The 17,009-nt window shown below is 39.0% G+C and overlaps 1 protein-coding gene across 2 annotated transcripts; it reads right to left on the reverse strand.

Annotated features, from left to right (window-relative positions):
• Positions 1 to 1,576: 1,576 nt before the first annotated feature.
• On the reverse strand, positions 1,577 to 17,009 carry FGFR1OP2 (FGFR1 oncogene partner 2). Of its 2 annotated transcripts, none has more exons than XM_020797792.3 (6): positions 16,703 to 17,009; positions 11,200 to 11,336; positions 8,721 to 8,838; positions 8,181 to 8,323; positions 6,213 to 6,326; positions 1,577 to 4,776 (listed from the first exon to the last, which is right to left on the reverse strand). In XM_020797792.3, the coding sequence occupies exons 2-6, from the start codon at positions 11,332 to 11,334 to the stop codon at positions 4,645 to 4,647; spliced, it is 642 nt and encodes a 213-aa protein (XP_020653451.1). In that variant the 5' UTR covers positions 11,335 to 11,336; positions 16,703 to 17,009; the 3' UTR covers positions 1,577 to 4,644. The 2 variants fall into 2 exon arrangements, with proteins under 2 accessions (XP_020653451.1, XP_020653450.1); XM_020797791.3 differs by having other exon boundaries at positions 1,577 to 4,779.

Here is a 17,009-nt window from a genome sequence, read left to right on the forward strand (position 1 = left end):
ATGATAAACCACTTCTGAGTACCCTCTACTTAGAAAACCTGAAAAGGGTCACCATAAATCAGAATTGACTTTCTGGCACACAATTATTATTTTTAATACTGTACCTATTACTTTCCTCATACAGCAAAGATTAGCTTGACTCAGTGTGTGTGCTTTAGTTTAGGAAGCAGAAACCATGTTTTCCTATACCCTGCGGCTAAAACAAATGACAGGCTAGTGGAACAAGACTTTCTCGTTTTTAAGGTATAGGAGAAGGTATACATTTTCTGAAAATTATATCCCAGACTATTTTTCAGCATCTCAGTTTGCATACTGTTCAAGGGAATACACTTCCACTTTCATCACATATGAAATTATGCATTATTTTGTTAAGAGACTACTTGATACTATATTACAATTGGTTAAGAGTTGCCATCTAGTATATTATAAACATGTCTCAATTCCTCTGATGATCAATCTGTGGAGCTACTCCTATACACATAATTCAGCTTGACTGAACCCCACCCCAATTTTTCTGTTTTGAAATAATAAGATTCGTCTGGAGAATTATTTACATATCTTAGCTTCATTTGCAGAATTCATTACACTCCTGGCACAATTTCATATATGTATATTAATTACATATGTGACAAGTGCACTTTGCTGAGTTTCTTGGCCTGGGATCTAGCACCATGTTTTCTTTGAATGCTAGAGACCAGAGCTATCAATTCGTGTCAATTCACACCGGGAACTGATGGATTTACATCAAAATCAATGTTTACATTTCTTGTGACAAACGAAGACTTTTCATAAAAATAAGTGGAGAAGTTCAATTTTTCAACTGGAAAGAGACTGAAATCTTGTTACTAGATTTCACCCCCCCCCTTTGGAAGATCACTACTAGCCAATCAGAGCTGCACTGACATATCCAATTTCACCTTTATTTTCCCTTGAGCAGTTTGTTTGCATTCATCAAGAAAAAGTCTACTAAAACTAGAAGCAGAGGCTATGTATCAATATCTGTTCTATTTCTCAAAAGTCCTAGAGTCTTTTGTATAAGCAAAGTTTGGCAGAAGACAGCTGAATATATCCAGCAGTTGATTATTCCAGAGGGGATAATAATTGAAATTTCAAGATGCAGTTACGGATAAACAATACTTTAACTGTGGAGAAAAGGACTTCATTTGCTAGAGAGCTCATGGAGACTCCTGCCTTGTAAAATGAACATTATACAAAGAGATGGTCTATGTCTAATTCACCCAGGTTCCAGCATTCAGTTCCTTGTTACACAGAATTCAAATTACCTCAGTGTAGAATATCTTTAGGACTCCATACACTCCAGTGAAATAGCTTGAAAAACATAAGGTTTGCTCCTTGACAGCTGCATGTCATACTGATTAGCTTTGTTCTCATCCTTAGATCATTCTTGACAGTTCATCTCTAGGAATCAGTGCTAGTAGAAAATGTTCATGTGAGCAAAGCTGGCTTGTATCTAAGAAACTTTGCATGAGTGTTGATGAAGGCTAGAAAGACATACCAGAAAAGGCATTCTACACTTGATCTGACATGTTTGACTTCAAACATTGTCTCAAAACAATTTACCAATGAAAATATGTTTACTGTACAGGATGCAATCTTACTCATAAGGTCATTTCAAGCTTCTGCATTACAAAAATAATGAAATACGTATAGAAAACTATCACATCACACAGTTTTTTCTTCTTCAAAATCTTAGTTATACATTTTTAGGCAAAATAAAACAAAACCCTTACAACTAACAGTTTCTACTAGACAGTTACAGTAATTAACAATTATGTATCACTAGTCAAGCAGTTATCTGTAAAGAATTATTGGTGAATTAACAAATACATCCAACTCTACAATCTTGAATAATTCCACATTTACAAAATAAAACTTTGGGGAAAGACTCTGCATTTTAATAGTATGGTATAAAATGCCAGAGGAATAGTTACTATACACTCCACATATAAAGAAAATAATTTTGATAAACTATGTACAAAAATACTTTGTAATTTACAAAGGATATAAGTAAAGCTCCAAGAAATTTCATTTTTGTCAACTTTGAAAGCTACACATGAGTGTGCAGAGCAATATTTCTTTTAATTTCTTTTTATTTTGAAAAATCAGATAAATTGGCCAGCCATTTTGAACATACTTTAACAAACCAGATGGACTTCTTTATCCTCTTAAGTTGCCATGTCATGGCTCCCAGATAACTACACTTCTATAGGAAGGAATGTTGGAATAACTACCAGATGAATTAATGCAAGCAAAATTAATACAATATCATATTGACAGTGAGGGTTAGCCAGAAGAAATGATGAAGACCAAACATCTGGCTATTTACTTAATTTAGTATTCATGTTTATGCTTCAGATGAAGGTGTCACTGCGTGAGCATACTTGCAGCGTGTATGGATTAATTAACATGTGGGAGGGAACTCATGGTATCAATGAAGCATGGATAACTTTGTTAACAAAATTGGACACCAAGTTAAGAAATCAGCATTGTGCTGAACTAGGACTGGGGACACCCCTAGTTCACGTCCCTATAAAGGTGGCCACTTTCAGCCATTTAGACACTCAGGGTAATGAAGATAAAAATGTGGGCCATGCCATTTATATCTCCTTGAATGCTTTGGAGGCAAGATGGAATATACTGTATAGCAAATATACAACAGTTTTTTTCCCTGCAAGTTTCTAAACCATATTTTCCCACCATTGGTGTTTCAGATAATCTAGAACTACTGCTCGCATCGTCTCTAGTCAAAATGACTAATAGTCAGGTATGAGAAGAACTGAAGTCTGTCAAGATCTGAGGCAGTCTGAAACAATCTAACTAGATTTAGTTCTAAATCAATCACCTAAATGATCTACAGGAGTTATCCAATTATAATTCCTTCACCCAGTTGTGCAAGAATTGATACTGTGCTCCCTTTTAATTAAATTTAACTACCTTCAAGTCAATGCTGATTTACAGCAACCCTTTCCAGGATTTTCAAAAGTAGAAGGTACTTAAAAGTGGGTTACCATTCTCTTTGGGGGGAGGGGGGTTTCTTTGGGACTTTGCAGCTTGTCCACGACCACCCAGGCCAGCAGTTCTCCTGGGACACACAGTGGGGAATCCAACTCCCAATGTCTGTCTCTGCAGCTATCCAGCTAGCTCACTGAGCTATCCAGCCAGCCCCTACAGCCTGGAAAATTTACAACTCCCAGAATCCACCCATTCACTGGGCCTCTGGGTTTATCTGTCTGGAGTTATCATCAAAAGAGCAGCTTTTCCAACTTCTGTACCCTTAACATTTTAGTAAAAGATATAGAACTTTTCAGCTAGGAATAAAATCTCTACCAAAAACATTGGTTATAGTTAGCAAAGACTGTAGAAAACAGTATGCTGAGGCAGATTTATTAATTCTGCCAGAGTTATCTCTCAGCATTTCTTGTTAGGTAGGCTATCATTATATACAAAAACAAATGCTCAGATTTTGTTTTTTAAAGTGTCATTTCTTAACCGTTATCAGCATGAAAGACCTCTTTATGTTCAGGCTTGGCTCCAATGTGTCCTGTGTCTGAGTGGAAGGCAAAAGGGAAGGGATTGCTACCACACCCCATAGGAAGTGCAACTTCCCTGCTATTTTAAAAATCCTCAACTGTTACAAGGTTCCACACTATGAAAGGTATAAAACCCACAACTCACACAGAAGATTCCAGTGTTATCCAAGCTTCAGTGTTGTATTTTACAATGGAGGGGAATGAAGTGGTTCATGTTACAGAAGTAAGAGAATAAAATTATTCTTTATCTGCAAAATTATTCTGCCAAAAATCTGTAAGCAGTTCTTTCATTTTAAAAATGCATGTGGCATTCAAGTCACAAGACAGCATACTGAGAACTTCGGGCTAATTCAGTTCCATGCTTGTTTACAAGTACTGTAAGTTTGTGGTTGGATATTTTGGTTCATTTAAGGCTGAAAACAAGCCTTATATTTTAAACTAACTGGCTGATATACAATATCTTTTGTTATTTGACAGGAATGTAAAGGCGCGTATAAATGGCTATTGCAAGCGCCTAACACTGTTTCCTCTAAAAAGCAGTCAACATGAGAAACACACTGAATGTGCAGAAAATTTAATTAATCGCTATTAGCTGACTTATATTGCCCTAATATCATTGAGATTATCAATATTTATGGGAATAGACAGATATATCTACTAATAGTTTTAACTGTTCTCACAGACAAGCTCAGCTTCACCTTGCTTTTACCAGAGCTGACTATATCTAGTGTTAACTGAGTGGTATATGTAATGGTCAGAGGTTACTCTTTTTTTAGGGTACAATTTAAATGTCCATCTGTTTTATCAGTTTCATTTACTTGGAGTGAGTTGTTCCACACGGCTTCATATAAAAATTTTCACTAACAGTGTTAGACAGTCTCCTGCAAAAATTATATCTATGGAAATTAACTAACACTGGACACTAATGACAATTATAAATAAATCATTTTAATATATTGTACATTGTATAAAAGTATCAAACTCATCTGACTTAGGATGCATTATATTGTCAATGCCATGTTAGAAAACAGTTGTGTATCAAGTGGATCCTGATTTTCAGTGTGCATTAGTTACAGAAGTCACCATAGACTCTTCAACTTTTTCTCAGACTCAGGTCACTGTTTGTTACCAAAGCAGACAGAGATGTACTTTCTGATGCATCATCTTTGAGATTTAGAAATGATTCCCTGGTTATTTGCAAGATTTCTCTCAGCCCTTTGTTTTCCTGCTGTAACAAAGAAAAAAATACTTTTAAAGTAACACACAAAATGTGAAAGAATATATGCATTATGAAAATCAAGACAGAAAAAACACTGGACTTACTGGAATAGTGTTTAGTGAGAGGAGGATATCCCGAACCTTTCTGTTCAAGATGCCTTCCTCCACTACATAGAAAAATAATACATTACATTTCAACCACCTGAAAAGAATTATCTAGGAAATACAGGTAAAGAACCAGCCCTAAGCTACTCTTAAGTATAAGGCTACTAGTGGTTACTAGCTATGATGGCCACGTATTATTTCCAGTATCAGAAATGTAAAATGAATCCAGTAACAGTGAGAACTTCTTCCCCCGTCCCATGGAGCCCAAAGGTTCCTGATGACGAAAGGGATTACAAAGGAGCTGTTGGGTGACTTGGAATAAAAGTTGGAAATGTATGATTTCTGAAAACTGTCCAGTGGACAGGACATCAACCACAACATCTGAAGAGTACAATCTATTTAAAAAAATCAGCCTTCATAACCAGCATTTTCCAACTGATTTTTCTTGTTTGCCAGGTCTTTTATCACTAGAAATAGCTTATTCCCTTTCTTGAATTTCTGCAGAGTTTCATATTCATGACGAGGTATTACAGCTATCCCACTGGTGCAAAAAAAACAACAACAATCTTTTATTTAACATCCAAAAAACCAAGGAATTCATAGTGGACTATAGGAAAAAAAGAGCAGACATTCAACCACCGTATATAGATGGAGTTTGTGTGGAACAGGTGGTTGAATGTAAGTTTCTTGGGACTATCATAACAAATGACCTGACTTGGAGTGCAAACACCGCTGCGTTAATCAGGAAGGCACAACAACGGTTGTATTTTCTAAGGATTCTTAGAAAGCAACAATTGACTGAGAGTTTGTTAATCACCTTCTATCGGAGTTCGATTGAGAGCATATTATCCTACTGTCTCTGTGTATGGTTCACGAGCTGCACAGTGGCAGAGAAAAAGGCAATTCAAAGGGTGATTAAGACGGCCCAAAACATCATTGGCTGTTCACTCCTCTCTTTGGAAGAATTGTATAAGAACAGACGTAAGAGGAAGATATCTAACATACTGAAAGACTCCTCTCATCCGGGATATCAGCTCTTTAAACTATTACCATCAGAAAGGAGATTCAGGGTATTGAAAGCAAGGACAAGCAGATTCAAGAACAGTTTTTACCCAAGTGCAATATTGAGTTTAAATGCGGGGCCATAGATTTTTGGTGGAATTTTAATTGCTGAGAGAAAACGGGGTATCTATATTTGGATGGTGAAAGTTGTGTATATTTTAACTTTTTTTTGTAGTGTTGTCCAGTTTTACCTTGGGGAAGAGCACCTCATTTCGTTGCACCCACTTGTGAGCGCAATGACAAATAAATTTCTTATGTCTTATGTCTTATATTTACCTCAAGCTGAAAAATACGTTCTTGTTCTTTGCAACCTTGCTGCTCATCAATGTCAATAGCCTTTCGCATGACTGCAGCCATTTCTGTGATTTGGTCCACATGTACTTGTAACTCCTAAACCGAAACGATAAGGTACAATCAGCAGCTCATAACAAGACTAAATGTCACGCCATGTTAAAAAGAAAGGTTGTAACTCAGAAGAAATAAAATAAACTCCAAGAACCTTTCCAACATATTTACCACTGACACCTATGAAATAGTAGAGACATTACCACAGATTATTTCTTCCAGTCATGGACTTGCATTTACTATTAAAATAGGCAATGTTAAAATCACAAGGTTTCTGTATGTAGTTATGCAGATCCAGTAATGTGATGCATACTTATTACTTTTCAGCACTACCTTTACAACTGCATTTTCCATGGTACTGGGGATTGCAATATACATTTTTTCCTGTATAAAATATTCTCACTGGCATTATTTGCAATGTACTGAAGAAGAATAAAAATAATCGTATTTTTAAGGAACTCATCCAACATCAGCTATCAATAGACATCACTTATCTATTTAGATGGAACTTTAAAGAAAAGATTCAAAATTGATTTAAAAATTGCAGGAATAAATCTTTTAAACTAGCTTCTGTAAACAATTGCTCAGACTAATTTGGGATATTATAACCTATAAAGCCCTACATAGTTTGGCCCAAGCTATCTAAGGAGCATATCTCCCTTTTTGAGCCTATTTGAGTGTTAAGATCATTAGGAGGGGCATTTGTCGTGGTCCTGGCACCTTCACAGGTACGTTTGATGGGGACACAGGAGACGAGGGCCTTCTCTGTTGTTTCTCCCAGACTCTGGAACTCTCTCCCACAGGAGACCAGACTGGCCCCATCTTTACTGTCTTTCCGCAAGCAGGTGAAGACTTTTCTCTTCAGGCAATTGTCTTGCGAGGCACCACTGTATAGGAATATCTGTGGGCAATTGGTTCCAAGCCCTCCCACTGAATGGGGGGCAGGTTTGGCTCCAAACCCTCCCACTGGATTTCAAAAAACAGGGATTGTAGTGAATGCTATGTATATAGCATGGTCTCTGTGTCCTTCTAGTGGTCAGTTCTGGTGACTTCATCTTTAGAAATACAGTCGTGCCCCGCTTAACGATTACCCCGTATAACAATGAATCTGCTTCACGATGATGTTTTTGCAATCGCAGTTGCAATCGCAAAACAATATTTTAATGGGTTTTTTTTCGCTTTGCGGCGATCAGTTCCCTGCTTCGGGAACCGATTCTTCACATTACGATGATCAAAACAGCTGATTGTTGTTTTTTCAAAATGGCTCCCCACTGTGTTTTTGGACGGATTCCTCACTTTACAGGCACCGAAAATGGCTGCCCCTATGGAGGATCTTCGTTGGACGGTGAGTTATTCAGCCCATTGGAATGCATTGAACAGTTTTCAATGCGTTTCAATGGGCTTTTTTATTTCGCTTTACGTTTTCACTCTACAGCAATTTCGCTGGAACGAATTAACGTCGTCAAGCGAGGCACCACTGTACTGTATGCATTTCTCGGAAAAATCAGAAAAAGTCTTTGTGGTCTCCAAAACAATACAAATGCAGGCCACCAAATAAATAAAAGGTAGCTGTCGTTTGCTTGATTTTTTTAGTGGTCTCATAAAGGTACCACCTGCTTCTGCATTTGTATATATGTCTAGAGATTTTCTTTTAATATTTTCAGACCATGGATAAGTGAATCAGCGGATACTGATCCCAAAAATACTGAGGTCCTACTGTATCTGATTGTTTTGCAGTGGAGAAATAGGAACCAGTATTTGGAGAGGAGATTTGCTGTATAATATTAAGTTCCAAACTCAAGACATCAAGCAAAACCTGAATGTATTTAGGATGTACATAAAAGAAGGCAATAAAACATTTTATTACAGCAGATTTAAAGAGTTTTATGCATATATTACCTTAGAATGCTGCTCCTTTAATTTCATTATTATACCTGGGTCATCCTTTTTGCTGGCCATAAGCAGTCTAAACATCTGCTCTCTGTATTTGCTCATTATTAGTTCCAAGGCAGACTGATGTTCTTCAAGAGATGTACGTAATTCTGTCAAAGTAAATGTAACCCATTTAACAGCTACACAGGAAGCACAGCTAAATATTTAAAAAGTTTTTGTCTCATAACCAGAAAGGCATCTATTTTACTACAGTCACTATAGAATGAAGTAACTGGAAGGCACTAGCTGTCTGACATCAGTTTCAATTTTGATTACCGTACAGTATTGGGTGATGCCTTGTGCTCACTTACTGTTTCAGATGCTTAACAATGCATCTAGACATCAGAGATGGAAAGGAATAGTACTGCAAGCACTTAAGTTCTTCCTTGTAGTAATACAAGTTTCAAATATTAAAAAGAATTCTTAGAACCTGAAGGTTGAGACTTGTCATATTACCAACCATATAAATATAACACTGAAGTCTTTCTATACAGGATGCTTCCTCACCTTTATTTTCTTGCTGTAGTTCTCTGATCTGCCTGTTTTCCTGCTGAATACCCAGTACCAGGGAAGAGCGGGGCCTATGTCTTGCTACTTCATTAAGTTCTTGAATTTCTTCCTGGTACTGAAAGTAGGTAAATATTTCATAAAGACAGAATAACGAAAGGGCAGACATTTGCTGTTAGTAACACATTTCAACCTATATCCACCCAAAATAAAGAGAATCCCAAGAACAGCAAAAATAATAATCCCAAGGACTTAGAGCATGCTGGCCTCTAGTTCCCCCAGTGAAGCATATCCTGCTATATCATCTTCCTTAGTGACAAAGTGAGCCTTCAATGGCACCTTGTAATTTTGGTATGCAGGTGTGTCTGCCAGTTTAGTAAATCAGAGGTCTAACCAGACATGCTCAAAATGTTGGATACAAGAATAATTTCTCTTTGTATTCCAGTCAGTATTAATATCCTTTATTAATTTTTTAATCCAAAGGCTATTTTCGGAAGCCAATGCATGTTCTGAATTTCTGAACAAAAATGTCTATTGAGGGTTTTTGCAGATAGCATAATCCCCTTGATACAAAGATTTTATTAAAAACAGGTTAAATGGCATTTTAAATTCTTTCGATGAAGATACATGAAAATTGATTAATATCATCCAGATGGGTTTCTGATAGGTTAACTCTATGATCTGCTATGCAATACTGTCTTTGAACACTCTGCAGTGCAATTAACTGAATGCAAGGACAGTTGCAGCCACACAATAACACAATGTGCAACAATATAGCAAAACATGGCGAGTGAGTCCCAGAAGTGCAACATCTTCAAATATTACAGCTCGATCAGTGGTGCAAATGAAGCCTATAAAACTTGCAAAATCGAAAATCAGAACAGATTTCGGTCTAAATGGGTGGGATATATATTAAAGAAAGAAAGAAATACATAAGCAGAAGTGTTAATAAGTACCTATTCACCTAGTAACTTATGCATGTAAACAGGCAGGGCTGCAGACATTGTAAGCAGCTCTTTTCATGTTAGCACACTACAATTAGCAGAGGTGCAGTAGGCAAGTGCATTTATATCCTATTTATTCAACTGAACTCAGGAGTATGCTATGAACACAATTTAGATTAACTTTTAAAACTTAAATCATAAATCACTTTGCAAAAGTTAAACTTAATCTACAGAAAAGGGAGATGTTGATGGTTGGATTATCACTGGAGCTAGACGTAAGTCTTGCTGACTTAAAGATTACCATGTGTACTCTTGCATAGGCTTCCATAGACTTGAGTCCAGCTGATGCATAAACTATTATTTTGGTTGCCTTGTACAAGTACACACGTGAACAGAAAAAGAGAAAATATGAATTTATTTTTTTAAAAAAAATACAGCTTGTGACAACTGCTTTAACGTTCAAAATGCATGAAAACGCATAGTTATAAAAGATAGGACTCTCTCAACATTGGTGCTTAAATTGTAGAAATATTTATTTATTATTTAGAAATATTTATTGATTTAATGTTTACACTCTTATACTGTGTCATCTGGCCCGGGCCATCATCCATGGACTGCTCACTTGGCTTTTTTATTAACATACTTGAGTTAGTTATTGGGTCATAACACTACTATTGCAGGATTCTTTGGGGATAATAATACCATAGGTTATTATATCCATGCAGCCACTCAACTTTGGATTTTTTTTAAACATCATTCTACTGAATGTGGTGTATGGCATGGTTTTATAACTTTTATACATTCCCTAAATCATTTTATAGGTTCACATAGATGAAAAAGCATTTGATTTGTGAAAAATGTAAATATAGGCTATACTAATGGAAAACAGTAGAAGAAATAATGTGTTCATATGCCAGTCCAAACAGGTGCAAGATTCTAATGAAGCTTTCAAATGTATGGTGGCCAAAATCCTGTTGCATAGTATGCTATAGTAAGTCACAGTTAGAGTAGGCCTATTTGAATGAATTGAACTTATGGTGCAATTGACTCACCAAATCACCATTGATTCAATGAGCCTACTCTAGTCCAATTTACTATACTATGCAACCGGATTTTGACCAATGCAACAGAACTCATCTCCAGACAAATCAGTTAAAAAGTCCTACTGGTTGCCCTAAATTCATATAGGGTAGTTTTAAATAATAAAAGGAACATCTGGTCAAAGTTCAGCAGAATGATGTTAAAAGCTCCAAGGCTAAGTGGGCTGCGTAAGGATTTCAAAATAATAGAGTATTGTGCTATTTTAACTAGTTTCAAGTTTAAACCATCATAAAACAAAATGATGGAAGAGCCCTTTCAGTTTTAAGAACTATCTACTCACCTAACCCAAACAGCATATATAACCTCAGAAGCCTTCAAGATAATAAACAGGACACATTATGCATTTTAATCCTTTAGGCACTGCAAATAATCTTAAATGGTCAAATAGAAATATGTTATTTCTGAATAAGAACAATAAAAATATGGCTACAAACCTGCTTCATTGCTTCTACTCGTTTATTAAGAGCTGTAGTTTGTTCAATCAAAGCCTCTGCTGCATTGTCATGTTCTCTGAGTCTCTCCACTAGTGCTTTTGCATCAGCTAGAGCCTTCTCAATTGTGCAACTCATTTCTAAAAAGTAAAATAAGACAAGGAATTTTTTTATAGAACACCAACCAATATTTAGAATTGTTGTTGCTCTTATTACCTGCTGCCATATCACTTCTGAATCAAAGCAATCCTACGAATTAGTGACCTGTGAAGGTTGTATCATTAATAGCCCTCCCCAAGTCTTGCAAAATCAAGTCTGCAGTTTGCTTGATTGAGTAAATCTATCTCTTATTTAATTGTCCTCTCTTCCTGTTACCTTCCTTTTTTCTAGCATGATTATCTTTTCCAGGGAGTCTTGTCTGCCCTTGATGTACAAGAATCATAACCACAAAGTACAACAACCTCAGTTTAATAATTTTCACTTCTAGAGAAAGTTTAACCTTGATTTTCCTAGCACCCACTTGTCTTCCTGATAGTCCGTGATATCTCTCTTTGATCTTTCAAATTAATCTTTTTTTTCTTGGTCATCTTTTTCTATTTTCCACCTTTCACATCTGTACATAGTAATCTGGAATACCACAGTACTGTACAGACTATCTTCACCTTTGGTCTCTACTACACATCCTTACATGTGAAGATCTTTTCTAATTCCTTCATTGCTGCCTTTCCAAGTCTCACTGTTCTTTTGATTTCTTGATTGCAGTCTCCATTTCAATTGAACCGAGTTAGAGAACATGAGAGCATTCAAAATTAAGACATATTATTCCCCCTGCCTAAAAATGCTCTTAATTATTGCTAGATACTTTTTATCTTCATCTGTGTTCTACAATGTCAGATTCATATGTAACAGAATTCCATTAGCTTCCATAGGACTTATTTCCAATAAAGTCTTGTAACTATTGTGTTATTGTGCTCTTAATCTTGACCTCACAAATGTGCTGAATAATGTTAGAGTGGTCATCATCAATATTACCTTACAACCTGACATTTAAGTCCACCGTATTTCACAAGCAATGCTTAAATTGGTTTTGACCTATACTATCAATAGGATTCAGTGACTACAGACTATGGTCAATTTAAAACAATGTCTTAAAATTTTATATACTGAATTAGCAATACACTTAGGAAGACCATTCAGCATGTTCACTGCTCAGCTTTAATGCTGTTTTCCTGTGCTCTCCTGAACATCTGTGCACAGTCATGCTGAATTTTGATAACATAAGCAGAGTAGAGGGAAGCATATTATAAACACTCATTTTGAAATGTGGCATAGCCACTTCCTGGAAAGTGGAACAATGTGGAATAAAGCCATTAGTTGTGTATAAGTTGCAGGTGCTAATTGGACATAACAATACACACATAACAAAAAACACCCTGATCACCATAAACACCCAATCTTTTGAAAAGGACAAAAAGCTTATCCCACAACTACAAATACTTAAGTATCCCACACATTACACCAGAACACAGACAGGGTTCTAATTCCTGTCCTCTGAAGATGCCAGTTACAGAGACTGGCAAAACGTTAGGAAGAAAAACCTTCAGAACATGGCCAAACAGCCCGAAAAACCTACAACAACCACCGGATCCCGGCTGTGAAAGCCTTCGAGAAAAAATTCTGGTCTTTGATCAAACAGCCAATTTATCATATGTTGTTATTTTATAGATATGGTGTCTATATTTTATACATACATATGAAAGCTATAGTATAGCAGACAGAGTGATGGACTAGAACTCAGGAGACCTGTATCTGAATTGCCACTCAACCATGGAAACTCACTGGTGACTTGGAGCTGATAAAATTATTCCTTTTAGAGTCTCGATGGGGTCATCTGAAGTCACGGGAGAAGCAATATGCCATTTGGTGTGATCCTCATGACAACGATAATCTGTCCCGTGAAAATTGCTGTTTAGCGAAATCGTCGTCATGCGAAAACCCTTTCCCCATTGGAATGCACTGAAACCTGGTTTAATGCGTTCCAATGAGGAAAATACCTCGTCGTCTAGTGATGATCACCCATAGGATCCATTTTGCGAGGATCCATTTTACGAGCACCGTTCAGCTGTAAAAAATGGCTGCCCTGCGAAGCATGGGTCTGGAAAACAGGGCAGCCATTTTGCGAAGCTGAAAAAAATAGTCATCTTGCGAACAAACAGTTCGCGAAGCATGTACCTAATCGACGTCCAGCGAAAATCCCCCATTGGAATGACTGTTTTGTGAATCACTAGAGCGATTGCAAAAAGTCGTTGTTATGCGGATTCGGCGGTTAGCGGGGTCGTCGTTTAGCAAGGTACCACTGTATAGCATAGCAAGCTCAAGCTATTTAGTCTGTCCCCCTCCAGTGTCAATTTCCAGTAAAGTGGCTTAATAAACACGTAGTGGAGGATGTGAATTGTTAAATTTTTGCCTCTGCTAAACCACTGCTGATGTGTTGAATCACTTACATTATTTTTCAAAAAACATTTTCTTTGTGTGTAGTGATGACTGAAACTATGAATACATGCAGTTTCTTGATCATGCAAGGCAAATAATTATTTTTTTTAAAAAAAATTCATCAAGTGATTCAGCACATAAGTTATGATCTAGCAGAGGGGGTAAAAAAAAGAGGAGTAGGGGAAGTGTTCCATTTGCTGATATCCTGAAGTGGATCACTTATTAAGCCTTTTTACAATAATGGAAATTGACACTGCAAAGAGCCTTGGCAGTTCTGGCAGCCACAAGGCTCAATTTTGGTCCCTTTCCAGCAATTGTATGGACCAAATTACAGCACACCTAACCACAATAAATGCATTTTTAAAAGAGAGAGAGAGAGAGGAGCCCCTGACAGAGGTTGAAAAAGATACAGGTAGAGGTACTCTGAGGATTGAGTGGTTCATTCTAGTGATCATCTAATCGCCAGGAAAAAGAGCGAACCAACCAACCCCCACAGTGCTCCAAACAGTGGGACTAATCTTGCTAGGTAAAATATCCACAAGTAGAAGAGGATCCAGTAGATGACCTAGGCAAGACCTGATTTAGTACCAACAAACCCTCTATTCCTAAAATAACCAGACTGCTGTGAAAATGTTATTATTTAATTAAAGATGTTGCAAAAAAAGTTTAAAAAAATAAAAAATAAAGTTCAAAACTCTCAAAACTTAGTTTAAAAAGTCCAAAAGCAAACAAAATATGAAGCTAATAATCATCTCAAAAGACTTGAGACTAAGGCAATACCAGAATAGTTTCCAAAGAAAATAAGAAAACTAACTGTCCTATACTAATACGTACAATTCAGAAGGATTGAAGCAGTTCCAGATTGTACACAGTGTACAGACTAAGTAGTTAGAAGGCATAACTGTCTCATCAGAAAAGCTAATCCAAACTAACTACGGTGGTGCCCCGCATAGCGACAATAATCCGTGCAGCAAAAATAGCTGCAAAGCGATTTCATCGCTATGCGGTTTTTAAAAAGCCCATAGGAATGCACTGAAACCCCTTCAATGCATTCCTATGGGCTGTAAACTCACCTTTAAGCAAAAATCCTCCATACGGCCACCATTTTCTCTGCCCAGTAAGTGAGAAAAGTGTTTCATGGCCTTGGATGCATTTTTTTTTTTCTCACCAAATAACACCCAACTGCAAACTGTCTCCCCAATTAGCAAGCAATCTTTCCCCCTTGTGCCAGACTTCTTTGGCACAAATCAACAGGACTAAACTTTACAAGGCATCTAAAACCTACTAGCCCCTCTTTTACCAATTTCTTGACACAGAATCATTTCACCCTGCAGAACACCAAGGCTCAAAAAGCCTGCTAGAAATTCCTTCACCCTCACAATCCATTCTTGCCCGAACAGCATAGCAAACCAACAAACAAATGAGACAGCACTTTACTCCACAATTATCCCATTATTTATTGTACATTTCCTCTGACACATCATTTGGACATGTGATTTGCATGACAAACAAAATGCCAAACCAGGCATTTTTCAGATTGATAGAGTTCCAAGACCTCCATACAGAGCACGATACCATAGTCTCTTGAGACTGAAGGATGCCTACTAGAGTTCCTAAAATAAAACACTGCACCTACTTTTACTGCTACAGTATTTCTAAATCAGGGGTCCCAAACTCAATTTACCTGGAGGCTGCTGGAAGCAGAGTCTGGGTGAGGCTGGACCACATCAGATTTTCTGCCAAGTGGAGCAAGAGCCCTAGGAAGCCGCCCAGGAGTTTCCTTAGCCCGGCTGGGGTTCTGAGGAGGAGGAAGCACCGCTGGGTGTTGAGGTGGCCGCTGGCCGAGCTGGTGCTGGGGGTGCTGAGAGAGAAAGTGAGCCGCTTCCCTGGAAGAAGTGGTGGTGGCGGCTGCTGTTGGCAGCACTGTTGGAGGCGCTCTTTGAGGACAGGCTGGTAGCAAGTTCCGCTCTCAGGCATCGCTCGGTGGTGGCTCAGGCGCTTGGGGGAAAGGGCTGGCAGCGCACCTCGCTCGCTGGTTCTCCCCCAAGCCATCACGTCTTGCACCCTCCATCCGGAACTGCAGCCGGCTGGCTGGCAGGCTGCAGTTCTGGATGGAGGGTGCAAGAGGCACAGGCTTGGGAGAGAGCTGGTGAGCGAGGTGAGGCTTTTTTTTACTCTTGACAGCAGAGGATGTGTGGGCACTTCAGGGGGGGCAGCCAAGGCGGGGGCCACAAACTATCATCCAGCGGGCCGCAAATGGCCCCCGGGCCGCATGTCTGAGACACCTGTTCTAAATAGTTGTGCTAGTGAATTGCACTCTACTGGTGGAACTGATGGGGAGGGGGAAATCCTGGGGCAATTCAAAGCCTAACAAATTCATTTTACTGTGTGATATTGAGGATCAAAATGCACTCCTTCAGATACAAGGAGTGCAAATACTGTGGCCTCTTATGCAGTATTCATACATATCTAAGTGAATGGTACCAGTCATGTCCAGGTAAGGATACTAGTACTGTACGTATCACCGATCAAAGGAAAACGGGTTCGTGGACACTGGAATGTGGCTACCCAGCTAGTAAGTAGGCTGCAAGTCCAGCCCTGGGGCTAAGCTGTAGCTCAGGTAGAAACAGGGAGACCAGTACTGTAATGCCCCTTACAGGCCGTTATTCCTGGGGGGAAAGGTGCCTCTTTCCCCCGAAACGGGATCTTTAGTGCGGCGGGTTGTCCTCCTCGAATCGCGACAACCGACTCGTTACATTCCAGGAATTCCCTTCCCGCGTTCCCCAAGGAGCGGCGGAAAGAGGCTGTCCGCGCGCCCTGCCGGCCTCCGTCCTTTCAAAAGCCGTTCAACGGGGGAGGGGGCGCGAGCCGCCCGCGCGCGCGTTCGTTCGTTCCTCCGCTCGCGGTCTCGGTCTCTCTCTCCCGCTTACCTGCCGCCCGCGAACCAATCACAGCACAGGAACCGTTCCTTCTCTACAGGCATGCCGGTAGACACGCACATAAGCACACTCACCGGTGGTGCCCGCAGTTCATTCCTCGCCAGCCAGCGCGGACCGCAGGGGGATGAGGAGAGAGCCGCCCCACTACCTCTTCCGTTTACTGCGTTGCTTTCTTAAATGGCGGTAGTTCGAGGGAGAGGAGGAGGAGGAAGCGCCACCCAGCCGAACCACCCCATGAGGGGACCGGGACGGAGGCAAGCCGGAGAGCCAAGACCAGGGCTTCCACACAAATTGCCGCTGTCAGCCGGTGAAGGGAGGATGGGGAACATTCAAGCAGGAATTTATCGCGAGACTTTCGCCTTTTCCGACCGAACCGCCTGC

This window comes from Pogona vitticeps, chromosome 5, assembly GCF_051106095.1.
Source record: "Pogona vitticeps strain Pit_001003342236 chromosome 5, PviZW2.1, whole genome shotgun sequence".
Classification (NCBI taxonomy): Eukaryota; Metazoa; Chordata; class Lepidosauria; order Squamata; family Agamidae; genus Pogona; species Pogona vitticeps.